General features: G+C 42.9%; 1 protein-coding gene across 1 annotated transcript in view; it reads left to right on the top strand.

The window, feature by feature from the left end:
- UNC13B (unc-13 homolog B) overlaps positions 1 to 16,540 on the top strand; it is a 192,728-nt gene that overhangs the window by 111,823 nt on the left and 64,365 nt on the right. The window contains exons 14-15 of the mRNA XM_054398324.1: positions 4,041 to 4,268; positions 4,556 to 4,697. Of these exons, the coding sequence (XP_054254299.1) occupies positions 4,041 to 4,268; positions 4,556 to 4,697 (370 nt within the window). The remainder of the gene's footprint in view (positions 1 to 4,040; positions 4,269 to 4,555; positions 4,698 to 16,540) is intronic.

The raw sequence follows: 16,540 nt of genomic DNA, 5'->3' as shown, positions 1-16,540 counted from the left end.
TGTTTGTTTTTGTTTGTTTTTGGTTGGTTGGTTTTGTTTGTTTGCTTTAGTTCATTAGTTTGTAGGGTGGGTTTTTTTGTTTGTTCAGTTTTGCTTTGTTTTGCCTTTTTTTTTTTTTTTTTTTTTTTTGGTAGTGACTCTAATCTAGTCTTCAGTAGATTGCAATTAAGCCTGAGAAAAGAAAATGGGATAAGAAAATCTGGTCCTTCGGAGATCTTGACAATGAGGATATGAGATCTCCAGCTTTGAACTCCTGTTGAACATGAAATCTGTGTTGAGTGTGATTATCCATATGTCTTTATTAGTGCCTCTTTATGGTGTGTTGGAGCAGCAAACCTTGGAGAACTTCACATGAGCTATCAGGTCTGTCCCTGAATGCCCTGCATTCTGTACTAATTTTTGGCTCCTGGGGTCTTAGTTCACCTCTGGAGTTATTTGATGGTTTTGGACTCAGAGCCTGAATTCAGGTATGTTTCTTACTTTTCGGATGAGAAACTTGTGTGTGTTGCACTCTGAATTCAGAGACTGCAACCTAGAGACCAGCTTGATGAGTGGGCTGTTAGTGAGGCCAATTAAGTCACTCTTGTGGCTCCTGGGTTGACTGATGAGGAACACTTGTTTGCACTTGGGAGTCTTATATAGGAAAACACTTGCACAGAAGGAGGAAGGATACCTCTGTTTGAAACTTGAATACCTATTTTAAGTTTCAGGAATATATAATCTCTAAGCATTATTCGCCTACTGAACAGCTGTCTTCTATCCTGTTGGTGTTGCTTTCTTGGCTTTTTCCTAATAAAGCATAGAATAACAACAGTGGTGGTTTACTAATAGCTGTATCAGTACAATTCCCAGTATAGATATATTTGCATTCCATTTCCAGTCATAAATTGACTCATCAATCAGTTCTAGAGAGGAAGAGAGAAGGAAAGTCCAGCACTAATTGTATGATAATGTGCACAGTACTTAGATATTCCTGTGCTTTCTGTTGCTATTTGCAGGGCTATTTGAAAAGATGATCCACTGGCCAAGCCCCTTATTTTACAGTTGAATAAATACAATCCAAGTCCAATAGCAGGAAAAACCCCCTCTGCCATCCAATATAGTAATGTGCTTTGGGTTTATATCACATGTATCATCAGTAATTAGTCCCCCAGTAGTTATTTAGGAAAGTCTGGTGGTTTTGTACCAACAAACAAATGTTAAAATTAAGAAAAAAAATGTTGTTGATACAGAAGGCTTGTCTGTTCTTTATTAGTCCGTATTGTTAAATAAGGTGTCTGCTTGATTCTGGCTTTTACAGCCTCTGCAGGGGAGAGAGAGACCTTTCTTGGGGATGCAATAATGGAGCTTTTTTAAGCTGGGTAGATTATCCGGGCACACTGGGGAAGAAGTGTGGATGGAAGTGGGGGATTTCCTTTAAAAGTTAGGAGGCAGAGCCAGGCCTTCGAGGTGACAGCAGAGAGGGCTGCCTGTAGGTCTACATGACATGGCTCGCACATCCTGCAACCCAGGATGCCTCAGGGTGCTGCTTGCCTTGCAGAAGGTTAAATGCACTACATAGGGTCTCTGGAGATGGTGGGGATCGTTAAACATGTTTTTAATTAGAATTCCAAGTCCAAGTCTGCATTCTAAATCATCACTTGATGCTCCCAGAGTGCTTCCATGGAGGCAGCGATGTAGACCATGCCACCCCAGAACAGTGATAAGGCTTTGTCTCACATGTGGTGACAGGGAAAATGTGTATTTGCAAGATGTCTGGCTAGTAATTTATTTTGAAAGTGGTTCTGAAGTAGAGTACTCCACTCATACAGACTTTTGTGTTTGAATTTGGTTCTTAATTTCCCTAAAGTCGGAAATGTCAGGGCAGGGTTGGTTTTCTTAGATCATGACAGATTTCAGAATTTTACTTACGAAAGGCTAATTGTTTGGGTTGGACTTTCCTCATTTCACAGTAATTTTCTGCAGCTATGCACAGAGCTCTTCATAGAGTCCACTTCCATCATCAGAAGACCTAGTTTTATTAAAGCTGAATGGCACTTCTATCTGAAGTTCAAAGTATAGCCCCTGGTATCATGTTGGTTTCATATTCTTTTAATAAGCTGTTGAATCTACAGCTGGATGATTACCTGGAATAAGACATCAGTTTGGGTGGTACTAGTGTTCATCACCGTGAGTAAACAGCAGGGACAGTGTTACTAATTCCAGTATTTTTATTTCACTTCGTCTTCAACCAACAATAGGAAACTCTGGGGAAGGTACATCAAGCCTCTAGGAAGTAAAATTAAAAACTAATCATGTAATGTGAAGTTACAGCTTGTTTTGTAACCAGGTCTTGGTATGAAGTGTCCTTAATGAAATTCTGAAACTTCAGCTGCCACAGTCTGCTCCAAACTGTGTTTTTGTTCTTTTTGATCTGGGCTTGATTAGGATGATGGAAGCTATAATTGAATTTTGTTTCTCCATTGAAGTGAATTTAGTACCCATGAAGGGTGTTTGATTGAAGGCCCTAGAATTGTATGTCTTCAGGCAGCATTAGTCACCAGATACCCTGTTGAGCCTGTCAACAAGGTTACAAGTTGTATTGTACTGCTGGGGGTCCTCTCTGTGTGTTTTCATAGAACTTTATTAATATTTAATCATTACCTGCTGAGACTGTTTCATATGCAAAACTGCATATGCCTTATGTTAAAGATGCTTCAGATACTGTGTTTCCCCACTTCTTCCAGAAAAAGACAGTTTTGTGTGTCTTTGTGATTGATGACTCCCTTTGTGCACACTTGCACCTGCTTTAATGCATATTTTAGAGGTAATTTAATATTTGGTGGACACCTGGATGAAGACTTTTTTTTTCCTTAGGATAAGGATTACTTTAAACTACCCCAGAGAAGGAAAACAAACAAAACCATGTTAATCCTAAATATGATGATTGAATACAGCACTTAATATTATATTATACATAAATGTATTTTTATATTTATATATATTATTGATATTATTGATTATTATATATATTAACATAAATAATATTATATATATATATAAATATTATGATTGAATACAGCACTTAACCTAATTTAAGGTCATAATTTGAATTTGCTACAGACAACACGTAGAGAGACTATGTGCGGTCTTAGGCTCCTGCTGTTCATTTCATTCCTGGGTTTGTTTGCCCTATCAGTGCTTTTGTTGAACTTAGAAATTTTGTGAGAGGTGTGCAAGTGACCAGAGTCCTCTCTTTTTCTGGATACAGCTGAATACCAGCCTATTGCAGACCCTATGCCTGGCTCCTCTGTTTCCTGCTGCTGTGTTTTTGCCCCCACACTTGCGATGGCCTAGGTGTTTTAACTATTGAATTTGCTACCTTATAGTTACTATACCTGTATGATTCTAGGAATGGGTTATTTGAGTGGTCTATTTATGCACTGATAAAATAGTGGGATCAGAGAGGCACTTCAGGTGCCTTCAGTTTGCTACCTGATCCCAACAAGGTGGTTCCAAGGCAGAATGGAGCCTAGACTGTAAAGTGACTGTGCTGAATATAGGGAGTCTTGTGACACACATCAGTAGGAAATGCTTGACTGTGTTGGCCCTTCTGAACTTCTGCTTTTCTGTGGTGCTGAAGTGTAAATTGAGACAACCTCATGGATACTATTTGTAATGCAGGTCTAACGTCCTCTGCCCAAGCATGTATTTATTTATTCAGAGCAAGGGATGAGAGGAGGGAGCATGCTGATTGCTGATCTTAAGGAGAGAATGTAATTTCTGGATCTTCTTTAGCTGCAAGGGTATTAAACTGAGGTCTGTCATCAGGAGGGTAACCTGGTCTTAGATTCTAGAGGAATCTGAGCCCTGCCCTTACTATTCCCTCCCAGCTCTGAGTGATCTCTCTTGCATGTATGTTGAAAGGAGGGGAGGGTATTTGACTGTAAAAGTCAACAGCAAGAGTCATCATGCGGTGGATTTTATCCTGCTGTCCAGATTCAGTGAAACTAGACTTTGTCTGTTTCTGATAAGCACTGTGTATACTTTCTGGTGCACAGGAGCAGCAGAGAAGAGCTCAAAGCATGGAGCAGAAGACCGAACGCAGAATTTCATCATGGCAATGAAGGATCGAATGAAAATCCGGGAGCGGAACAAGCCAGAAATCTTTGACTTGATCAGAGATGTGTTCTGTGAGAGTAAAATGACACATGCTCAGCAGATGAAGACAGTGAAGCAGAGTGTCCTTGATGGCACCTCAAAATGGTCAGCAAAGATTACAATCACAGGTGAGTGAGGGAAGCATGAGTTCTCTTGACCTTGCTTGGGAGCCTAAAGTAAAGAGAGAGTTAGTTGAAGCTAGAGAGAACTGAAAGGCAGGGTTTCTCTGACCTGTCTCTGTTCAGTGTACAGGTAGGATGTGGAGATAGTCCTACCTCAGGCACTGTAGTGTACCATGAACTGAGGCTCATCAGAAAAAAGTGGTACTCTGGCCATTCTAAACTGCTGCTTCACATGGTGTGTGGACACTGTGTATTATTGCATGTTCATGGTTACTCTTCTCGTTTCCTTCCAGTGGTGTGTGCTCAAGGACTGCAGGCCAAAGACAAGACTGGGTCCAGTGATCCATACGTAACCGTTCAAGTAGGTAAAACAAAGAAGAGGACAAAAACAATTTTTGGGAATCTGAACCCAGTATGGGAAGAGAAGTTTTACTTGTAAGTACTCATGCGAGGACTTTCAGCCCCATTTTGTCTGTTTTGTATGATCTGTGTTTCGACAACTGTGTCTTCTCTGTCAGTGTGCATTCCCTTATCACCTGTAATGTATCATGGTGTGCATGCACCCGGAGGGTTGACGTCCTTAGCAGTGTAAGTAGTGGACACCTGTTCATCTCATCTGTCTTACTTGTGTATATATACATATATACATATATGTATATATATCTATATATAAAATAAGTTGTCTGCTCTCTGAACATTTTTATAGCGAAAGCTAAAGAGAAAGGAAGCTCTTTAACTCAGCAGCTTTGTTCCTGAGTAGCAGACATAGAGTAAAGCTTGAATAAAAAACGGAGGAAATGTCCCATGACCTATTGTTGTGAGTTGCTACTGGTGTTTGATAACAAATGTTAAAGATATTCAGTTGTCTGTCGCTGGAAAAGTACATGTTAACAGTAACTAGGGATTATCTGCTTTCAAGATGAGCAATGTATCCATGTCTGTCTTGAAACCAAGGGCTGGTTCTGTGATTCTTTATCAACTGCTCTCAGAAGGCTGAAGAATGTATTACATCTGCCCTTATTGAATGAGCAGTACCGTAAGTTTATCACTGAACAAGTTATAAATCAAAATGGACACATGAAATCCAGCAAGCCTTTTTTGAAGGTTCTGGGTGATCTCATTCAACCTCAAGCATCTTTATTTCCTTTAATGTGTAAGCTCTTCCTTTGTACCTTTTCTCTATCCTGTTTTTACTTTCATGATTTTTCTCAACTGCTTTGGGAGAGCTCTCTCTGCAGACTGAAATTTGTGTTTTAAAATCAGGCTTGTATCAGCCCAGCTTTGTCTTTACAATGTGCAGTACAAACAAAATTGTTTTTAAAGTAGTTTGGAGATGCTCATTAACGTTGGAAAAATCTTGATGCTATTTTGAGCGAGTAAGCCCTTGGCTTTATTCTTAGTTTAATCCAAGGTAATATTACTGCTTGGTAAGTAGTAAGTATGCTTAGGTGCTATTTGGATAACTCAGTCACAATAGCAGTAAGTCTGTGTGGGAGCCTTAAGGACCTTAATTTACCATGCCAAGTAGTTACCATGGTGTTTGCAGTGTGTTCCCTTCTAATTTTAGGAGCTCCAACAAATACGGTGTTTAAAGTTAGATAGTGCAGTGTGATAAATGTCACAGTTTTAACAGTGCTGCTGTTGAGATTTTATCACCATGTCTGTGATTCAGCAGATAATATGCTTCTGGGTATTAGAGTTGATGCTACTTTCTGTCTTGGCTGTGTCTAGGTGGTTTTAATTGCCTTGGAGGAGCAGGAGGAGATGAAGGAAATGAGCACTGTGTCCAGATCGATGTCAGGAGAGCATTCAGTACTGGAATCACTGTAACATTTCATTAGTAGTAGATGTCAACCTTATGCTGGATGAAGAGAGAGTCATCTAGATATGTATGCAGCACTGGTCTTTTACACACCCATCTTCCTTTCTTATATTTGTGGATTTTTGTCATCTTACAGTTCTTAATATATCTGAAATTTTCTACCCTGCAGTCCAACAGAAATTAAAATCAACATATGCAGGCCAAAAATACCCACTACATACCAAGATATTTTTAGAAGAGATTGTAAAATTTAAAAGGTGTGTGTGGGGGGTATATGTTTGTTTCTTAGAATAATTTGTTGCAGTGACAAAAAGGCATGTTGATGGATATTAAAAGCCTACCCTGTATGAGATATACGAAAAATTTGGTGTTCAGAATGCTTAAACTTTTCAATGTGCCCAAGATCTGTGAGTAGAGAGAGGTCAGGTGATTAACTAAGTAATGTATGTCAGCAATTGTTTTTTCTTTTGTGTTTGGCTTGGTGAACAGACTTGCTGGTAGCTGGTTTTTATTAGCTGTCGAGTTTCTTTCATATCATCACAATTCCAGTGCCTTTTGAAAGCCTGGATATAGATGCCAAAATCTGTGTGCATCAGTCTTTATAATTATAGTGGAGGTGGTGTAATCTGTGTCATGAATTGAGGCAAACTATGTGCATCTGAGTGATGTAATTCTTCCCACAGACTCAGTGAAGTCTATTAAAAGCAGCCTAAACAAGTTTTAAAATTTCTATGCCTGCAGTAACTTAGTTCAAATAGTTTGTGCTTATTTACAGTGATGGATAGAAAAGTATCAACTATCTCTCCTTAAATATGACTTTGTTCCTTTTCTATATATTCTCAGAAAAAAATGTTGTGGTAGCCTTGACCCATTTCAGAAGTCCAGAAGTAGAACTGTGTTTTAGAAAAGGCAAGATTAAAAGTGCTCTGGGTTTCTGTTATAAGTGCTATTTAGGTCATTGACCTGTGTCACCATAGGCATGTGCTTAGATTAATGACCAGTTCACAGGATGTTAGGGGTTGGAAGGGACCTCTGGAGATCCTTGAGTCCAACCCCTCTGCCAGAGCAGGACCCTATAATCTAGTGCAGGCTGCACAGGAACGCATCCAGATGGGTCTTGAAAGTCTCCAGAGAAGGAGACTCCACAACGTCTCTGGGGAGCCTCTTCCAGTGCTCTGTGACCCTTACAGTAAAGAAGTTCTTCGTCATGTTGGGAACTTCCTGTGCTGTAGCTTACATCCGTTGCCCCATGTCCTATCACAGAGTCCAAGTGCGAAGAGGCTGTTCCTTCCTTCTTGACACCAGCTCTCATATGTTTATACACATTTATTAGTCTTCTCCTCTCCAGACTAAACAGACTAAACAGCTTCCTCATAAGGCAGTGCTCCAAGCCCTTAATCATCCTCATAGCCCACCATTGGACTCTCTCGAGTAGATCCCTGTCCCTCTTGAACTGTGGAGCCCAGAACTGAATGCAGTATTCCAGGTAGGGCCTCACTAGGGCAGAGTAGAAGGGGAGGAGAACCTCCCTGGATGTTCTGGACACACTCTTCTTGTGGCATTGAGTGCACCCTCAGCAAGTTTGCTGATGACACCAAGCTGTGTGGTGCAGCAGACACGCTGGAGGGAAGGGATGGCATCCAGAGGGACCTTGACAGGCTGGAGAGGTGGGCACATGACAGCCTCATGAGGTTCAACAAGACCAAGTGCAGGGTCCTACATCTGGGTAGAGGCAGTACCAAGCACCAATCCAGGCTGGGCAGTGACTGGCTGGAAAGCAGCCCTGAGGAGAGGGACTTGGGAGTGCTGGTAGACAAGAAGCTCAACATGAGCTGTCAATGTGCACTTGCAGCCCAGAAAGCCAACCAGATCCTGGGCTGCATCAAGAGAAGTGTGGCCAGCAGGTCAAGGGAGGTGATTCTCCCCCTCTAGTCAGCTCTGGTGAGACCCCACCTGGAGTACTGCATCCAGTTCTGGAGCCCCTATTACAAGATGGATCTGGACATGCTGGAACGTGTCCAGAGAAGGACCACCAGGATGATCAGAGACTGAAAGAGTTGGGGCTGTTCAGTCTGGAGAAGAGAAGGCTCCGAAGTGACCTTATTATGGCCTTCCAGGATCTGAAGGGGGCCTACAAGAAAGCTGGGGAGGGACTTTTTAGGCTATCAGGTAGTGACAGGACTAGGGGGAATGGAATAAAGCTGGAAGTGGGGAGATTCAGACTGGACATGAGGAAGAAGTTCTTCCCCATGAGAGTGGTGAGAGCCTGGAATGGGTTGTCCAGGGAGGTGGTTGAGGCCCCATCCCTGGAGGTGTTTAAGGCCAGGCTGGATGAGGCTCTGGCCAGCCTGATGTAGTGTGAGGTGTCCCTGCCCATGGCAGGGGGGTTGGAACTAGGTGATCCTTGTGGTCCCTTCCAACCCTGACTGATTTTATGATTCTTAATGCACCCCAGAAATCCGTTGGCCTTCGTGGCCACAAGGACACATTGCTGTCCCATGGATAACTTGTTGTCCACCAGGACTCCTGGGTCCTTCTCCACAGGGCTGCTCTTTAGTAGGTCACCTCCCAGCCTGTACTGGTGCAGTTTATTATTCCTTTCCAGATGCAGGATGCTGTGCCACAGCAGGGAGCTTCCTTTTTACATCTCTAACCGAAGCCCCAGGGAGGCCACAGACTTCCTTGTGCGATGTCTGGTCTGCACATGTTCTTGGAACATATTTATATTGTCAAGGCAAGTGATTTGCAGGTCCTGCTTCTTTCTAAATATTATCTCTTTGTAAACTGACATCCTTAGCTTTAGGAAATGTGTTGCAGAGAGATTTTTGTATCTTTCACTGAAGTTTGAAGACCTATGAAGAGTGTGGCCAGCAGGTTAAGGGAGATTGTCCCCCGCTTCTATTCTGCTCTTTAGAGGCTAGAGCTGAAGTGTTGTGTCCTGTTCTGGGCTCCCCAGTTCAAGAGGGGAGGGAACTACTGGAGAGAGTCCAATGAAGTGCCACAAAGATAAGAGGACTGGACCATCCTTCTTATGAGGCGAAGCTGAAAGTCCTGGGGCTCTTTATCCTGGAGAAGAATGTGAGGAGAGGGTCCTATAAATGCATATAAATGTCTAAAGGGTGAGGTTCAAGAGGAGAGGACTAGGTCTTTTTCAGTGGTGCTGTGTGATAGGATGAAAGGAAACAAACCAGAACACAGGAGGTATCACTTGAAATATAAGGAAAAAAACTTCTTTCCTTTGAGGGTGGTGGAGCACTGCAACAGGCTGTCTGGAGAGTTTGTGGATTCTGGACATGTTTCTGTGTCTAGATCGGGATCTAGGCAAACTTACTTTAGTGTGGCTCTTGTACTAGATGATCTCTGGAGCTCCCTTCCCACTCCTACCTTCCTGGTAGCTTGGAGCCTCAAGAGGAGGCTCAGGGGAGACCTTGTTGCTCTCTACAACTACCTGAAAGGAGGTTCTAGACAGGTGGGGGTTGTTCTCTCCTCCCAGGCAACCAGCAACTGAACAAGAGGGACACAGTCTCAAGATGCACCAGGGGAGATTTAGGCTCGAGGTGAAGAGAAAGTTCTTCACAGAAAGAGTAATTGGCCAGTGGAATGTGCTGCCCAGGGAAGTGGTGGAGTCACCGTCCCTGGAGGTGTTCAAGAAAAGATTGCATGTGGCACTTGGTTTAGTTGTCAGGAGGTGTTAGGTAATAGGTTGGACTTGATGATCTCTGAGGTCTTTTCCAACCTGGTTGATTCTGTGATTCTGCAGTAATCCCTTGTTCCTTTCCTAGTATTATGTGGAACAGGCTTACAGGTAACCTCCTTAATTTGTCAGGTACAGCATTCCTAGAATCTTTTTTTTGTAAAGGCTGAGGATCCATTTGAATGGGTTACAATAGCAGACGGTGTTTAGGAGAGCTAACTTGACCACAGGACAGTTTCCATTTTAAAGAGAGTACTGGGCTCATTTGTAGGCTGCTAGTCCATACACTTTTTTTGAGGAAGCACCCCAGTCCTTAATGACTGTGAGCACTGTAAGTTAATGGATTCCAACAAGACATTGCTGTTTTTCTTGGCCTAGGCACAAGTGACGCATTCATTTTACAGTAATGTCCTCTTGAAGGTGTATCATAGAATGGTCCAGGCTGGAAGGGATCTCCAAAGGTCATCTCGTCTGACCTCCCTGCAGGCAGCAGGGTCACCCGCAACTAGATCAGTCTGCCCAGGGCCTCGTCAAGCCTCATCTTGAGTATCTGCAGGGAAGGGGGCTCAACCACCTCCCTGGGCAACCTGTTCCAGTGTCCCATCACCCTCACAGTAAAGAACTTCTTCCCGATATCGGATCTAAATCTGCCCTTCTCTAGTTTGAAGCCATTGCTCTTCATCCTATCACTGCAGGCCTTTGTAAACAGTCTTTCTCCATCCTTCTTGCAGGCTCCCTTCAGATACTGGAAGGCTGCTATTAGGTCTCCCCAGAGCCTCCTCTTCTCCAGGCTGAACAACCCCAGCTGCCCCAGCCTGACCTTGTAGTAGAGGTGCTTCAACCCCCTGATCATTTTCTTTTCCCTCCTCTGGACCCTTTCTGTGTATGGTCTGAGTACAGCTGTGTCTGAAGCTTTGAATGGTGGTTGTGAAATCACTGCCTGGAACAGATTACATTGTCGCTGAGCAGTTTGCAACAGGCACATTTATTCTCTCTCACTGCAGAAGAATGAGTTAAATGCAGTGCCTCCTGCTAGTATGTAATCAATATTTTACTAGAATGTGCAAAACCGCACATGAGATGGATTCCTGTTAATCCTTTGGCAATGGTGCTGTTGCATAACTAGCCACAGGGCTGTCACCCAAAGGCTACTGTTCTGTTCCACCATTTTCCTTTCAGCTGCTGAACTTGTTATCCCTCAGCAAGTTTGCTGATGGTGCAGCAGACACGCTGGAGGGAAGGCATGCCATCCACAGGCACCTGAACAGGCTGGCAGAGGTGGGCCCATGACAACCTCATGAGGTTCAACAAGATAAGCTGCAGGGTCCTGCATCTGGGTTGGGGCAATCCCAGGCACCAATACAGGCTGGGCAGTGACTGGCTTGAGAGCAGCCCTTAAGAAAAGGACAAGAAACTCAGTATGAGAAACTCAATATGAGCCACCAGTGTACGCTTGCAGCCCAGAAAGCCAATCACATCCTGGGCTGCATCAATAGAATCATAGCCAGCAGGTTGAGGGAGGTGATTCTCCCCCTCTACTCAGCTCTGGTGAGACCCCACCTGGAGTACTGCATCCAGTTCTGGAGCCCCTATTACAAGAGGGATATGGACATGCTGGAAGGTGTCCAGAGGATGGCCACAAGGACTATCAGAGGGCTGGAGCACCTCTCCTATGAGGACAGACTGAGAGAGTTGGGGCTGCTCAGTTTTGAGAAGAAAACGCTCCGAAGAGACCTTATTGTGGCCTTTCCAGTATCTGAAGGGGGCCTACAAGAAAGTTCGGGAGGGTAATTTTAGGATGTCAGGTATGATAGGACTAGGGGGAATGGAGCAAAACTAGAAGTGGATAGATTCAGATTGGATGTTACGAAGACGCTCTTCACTGTGAGGATGATGAGACACTGCCCAGGGAGGTGGTAGATGCCCCATCCCTGGAGGTATTTAAGGCCAGGCTGGATGGGGCTTTAAGCAACCTGAGCTAGTGTGTGAGGGGTGAGGGGATTGGATCTAGATGATCTTGAGGTCCCTTCCAAGCCTAACAATTCTATGATTCTATGATCAAGCTCAGCATCTTTCAATTATCTCTGTGGTTATGTGTGATTGTTGTAGAGCTGTATTTTAGAATTCCTCCTTCTGAAAGACCTCTGTGTTTACAAACGCCACTGTAACTCTGCACCCTCAGTCTCTCTTTTTATGGCATGGCAGGATCTGTTGAGTTTGTCTTTATTTTCCAGATACTGAAACTGGCACTTTCACAAAATTCCATGTTTCCATGCTCAGTGACCAATGTGAAACAGAGTTGATGCCTTGTGGCAAGTTCCTCTTGGGAAGCTGAGTTAACATATCTAAGGATGCAATGCTCAGAATCACTTTATCAGCTCTTTGTGGTTAGGAGAGCCACACCATTAATTTGTCAGTCAGTGATGTAGCATTGGGTAACAGGAAAATGATTGTACTTGTTCCTCTAATAAAAGAGCTTCATGCTAGTAAGAACAGAAAACTCATTTCTTTGTTCTTAAGACAGCAACAGCTGCATCTTGGGGCATATTGTGCTGTCATGCTTGACTTCTGAGCTACTAAGAATTTTAGCTTTGTTCTCTACCACTCTGATTTTGCCTTGGGTGTTCTCTTCACTCTCCTTTTTTCTGTCTAATAGAGGAGACTTGGCATCGTTTAAAAATTAACATATGCCAGAAGTTTTCTGCCTTTCATTCCCATTGAGGTTGGCCACAACGGAGCTGCTAGTTGGACCCTGCTGTGTCTAGATATTTCATTTGAACCACATCCAAATCTTTCTGCCTTTTCATTTCCCATAGACAACTTTTCTGCTCCCTTTTTGTATGTTGTAATAACTCTTCACGAGGCTTTCTCATACTGATTACTACAACTGCTCCTTCTAGAAAATCACTGTTTTTTTGTTTTGTTTTGTTTTAAGGCTTTGCTCCTCAGAAGCAAAACTTTTTTGCTAAAAGGATCACAAGTCTTAAATTGTATAATCTGTTCTCTTCTGTGCACTTTGCTACCTCCTGCACTCTCATCTATTACGTCTGCAAGCAGCTGTGCACCCTTTCTTTCACTATTATTGCATAAAATGTGCCCTGCACTGTGGAACTTTACAATAGTTCTGTAGTGAAGAATGGAAACTCTATGAACCACATTTTTTTTTAATATCAAAACACAACAAACTACTTATTCCTGGTCTTGACTGACCTACTTTTAAATCTGCAAAATATTGTTGCTTCCTGTGCTTCCTCACTTCCATTATTTGTTCTTGCTACATCTGCTTGCTGTTTTTTGTCTTTATTAGCCTGTCAGCTCTGCAGAGCTGTCTGCTATAGGAGCTACCAAGCACAGTGGAATCCTGGGTGCATTTGGGGCTGCTGGGCTCTCCTATTCTTCAAGCAGAAAACAGAAGAAAACAGCATAATTTAAGGGAATGTCTTTATGTAAAATGGGCTTGTGGAGGTTAATTAACAGTCCTGCAAATTTGTTGGTAGAAGCAGCAGATTACTAGCGAATTCAGCACAGATGTCATTTGATTTTTTGCTTCAAAGTATGAATTGTTGGCCCAAAAGCAGTGTTCTGTTCCTTTTTAGACACTTCTCCTTTTTCTTTCTGTCCACTTTTTGGAGGAGACAAAGCACAAGCAATATTCCATCCCAGAGCCCTGACACTATCTGAGCCGATTTGGGTCAAAGTTTACAGATGGGCAGAACTCTTGGAACTAAGAATGCCTTTCTACAATTTATTGGTGAAAGCTGGAACTAGATTGGAAGGATCCAAATTGCTAACTTCCTTTTGGGAAGCACCATAGTGTAAATTCAGCAGTTGCCTGTTCTGTTTAGACACCAATATACCAATTAGTGTGTGTGTGTACATAACACCGTGTGTGCAGAGCAGCTTTTCCCCTCTGCCCAGTTGCTAGCAGGGCATGGGAAGAGGCCAGAGAATTGACAGTCCAGGGGGATACACAGTAGGAACTGGTGTTTTGGGTTTGCATAGAGCCAAAGGGAAATGTGGCAGAGGAGATGGAGGTAAAGAGTGAGACATAAAGTCAGTAGAACCCAGCTCCGCTGCTTCCACTGCTTCTGCAGCCACTGGCTTTGGGCAGAAAAACTTCCTGGAAAAAAAATTTGTTACTAATTTGATCTTAATTTTTCTTCAAGAGTTGGTGTGTTGTGCTTTAAAGATGCTATTTTATTTGGTAGCTTGAAGGGTAAATGTAAGTTCTTTATAAAAGTGGCACTAGTCTAAATATCAGGACAATATGGATACAGAAAAAAGAGCCCATTTATCTACAAAGGGAACCTGTTTTCCATTCTCTTGCATTCTGAAATGGGATTTAAAGCATTTGGTGGTTTCTTCCTTGCAATAGGTTCACAGTGTTTGTGCATCTTCTTGGGAAACCTGTGGGAGTTCAGTTGTGGGAGACTGGATGGATGTATATGTGCACACAGTGAAATCAAACTTCACAAAAATGTAGCAAGAAGTGGGGCAGGCATCTTGAGAAATGTGCCAGCTCTTAGTGAAGGGGGAAGTTTTTAGCAGTTTTTAGAGTTTGTTAGCCACAGTCTTCTGGAGTTATGGTGCTCACAAATTGGAAAGCCTGTTAGCAGTCAAAAAGCCAAAGTCCTCCAGGATTCATGGTTCTGTTTTGGGGTGCTCTCTGGAAGGTGAACTGGTGTTGACACACCTGTTTTGCTTCACTGAAGGCAAGGTATTATGGCTCCCGCAGACTTGGATGACGTTTTATGGGTAAGCCACCAGCCCAAGGATTTCAACTGCTGTGAGACAACAATAAGGTTCATTCTCTGGCATGGCAGAAGCATAAGGAATATGGATTAAACAGTCTCTTGAAAACAGCTGAGAGAACTGAGGTAATATGGAAGCTTCAGTAGCTCAGTAAATGCTACTGGAAAGTTTTATGTAGCACTTAGCAGTGAGATATGCTGCTCCAGTCAAATGAAGGATGATTGCCAACTGCTCCAGGAGGATGGGATGATGTTTGTGGGACTACCTAAGCCAGATTTAGGTCTAAACAGTGAATGTTTTCCCTAATGGAAAAAGCAAGTTTCTGACTATTGGTTGCAAAGAATAAAGATAAAAGAGATTCTAACAAAGAACTAGTGTGCCAGAAGTTAAGGTCTGAAGAAGTCCAGAACGAGCTTGCTGGTGCTTTGTAAATGGCACTCTGTGCCAACCTGTGGTTTTAAGGCACCCATGCACTTCTGAACGCTGAGCTTCTACAATGCTGGATGGATGTACACCATGTCAGGAGCAGAGGTCTCTTTTACGAGCTTATGCTGTGTTGCTGGTAGATAGGGCAATGGACTTGGATAAATTTGAGAGCTACAAATTGTAGTAGTCCAAAATTTCCTTGCTTGTGAACACTCAGTGCATGGCGTTGTTAATGGAAGGCATCCTTGAAGTAGAGGAGTAGGAACGGGAGAATAAAAGTGGGAGAGAAACAGTGAACCTTATTTCTTCTGAGCTCTAAATGCATCTTTGATAGCACAGCAAAGGCAGGCAGCAGTGGTGCACTATGTCTGTGATCAGAATTGCATGGAATTGACTCTGAGGTTCTTTGTGTAATTTCCAGCTATTCCTACTGATTTGGAAAAATCAGTAGGAGCAGCCCTGGATCAGAACGGTAGGAATAAGAGTCCAAGTGATTGTTTTGGTAGTGAGCATGCAAATACCAGTCACTGCCACATCTTATTGACCGGGCTTAGCAGATCTCTTCTGACCCATTTCTTCCTTCTCCCTGTTGCTTAGCAACAGATGCAGCATGTTAATGTTAAAAAGGCTGGAAAACAGGCCTTCAGGAGAAGTTGCCTGTTTTCATAGGTTTTATATCCTTGAGGGCAGACATTTATAGTGGTTATGGTGAATAATCACCCTTGTCATGGTCTCATATGAGCATTCAGATTGCTTTATTGTATTGCATGCCCTGTACATGAGCAGAGCTCTTATAATAAGGTTCTTCTACCCTCTTCTGACATCCAGCAGCCTATTTGAACCTACAAAAGGTATCTGAACACCTAAAAGAAGGGAAGGCTGCAAATTCTGCCTCAAGCTGGAGAATGCTGCTTGGGTAAACTGTCCGGAGCACAAAGTATCAGCCTGTGAATAAGACACAGAATCAATTCCAGTAATTAAATACCAACTTTGTAACTACTGTATCTCACCCTTTTGTACCAGGCACAGGCAGTGTTTATATCATCTGATTGTAATGGATTGCACAATAATACACTACTTCTTTGTGACTTCCTTGAAGCAAGAGAACCATCTCCACCTGAATTATCTTTTATTAGAAAACAGCATGAAGGGTGCTTGTTACAACACTTGACTGTGATTTCCTATATGTTGCGCATGCATGTGTACAAGTAGCTTTTAACAGCTGAATAGAAGATCATTCATGGGGAGAGCTTTCAGAAACCAGTGAGATGCTCATAGATATTTTTCATATGTGTATGGTGAGTTTACCAGCCTGGGTATCACCAGGCTTTTGTGGGCTTCACAGCAAAAGCAAGAACAATGAAGAGAATTGCCAAGCTGCAGGAACTGTTGCTGAGAGTAAGGATGAATCAGAGAGTTGCAGCCACTTAGAAAGTCTGAAGCTGGTGGTTGTGATCACCCCTTCAACGTGCCTCTACAGCAGTCTGTACCGTGTCACAGAAGCATTTGTTTAGAGTGCACCAAACACTTGAGCAGTTCCTCTTGGATGCTTCACTTTTAAATAAGTAGGCATTTGTTAACATT

This window comes from Indicator indicator (assembly GCF_027791375.1).
Source record: "Indicator indicator isolate 239-I01 chromosome Z unlocalized genomic scaffold, UM_Iind_1.1 iindZ_random_scaffold_45, whole genome shotgun sequence".
NCBI classification, from domain to species: domain Eukaryota; kingdom Metazoa; phylum Chordata; class Aves; order Piciformes; family Indicatoridae; genus Indicator; species Indicator indicator.
Note: the sequence above shows the minus strand (reverse complement) of the source record. Positions and strands in the feature narration are given on the sequence as shown.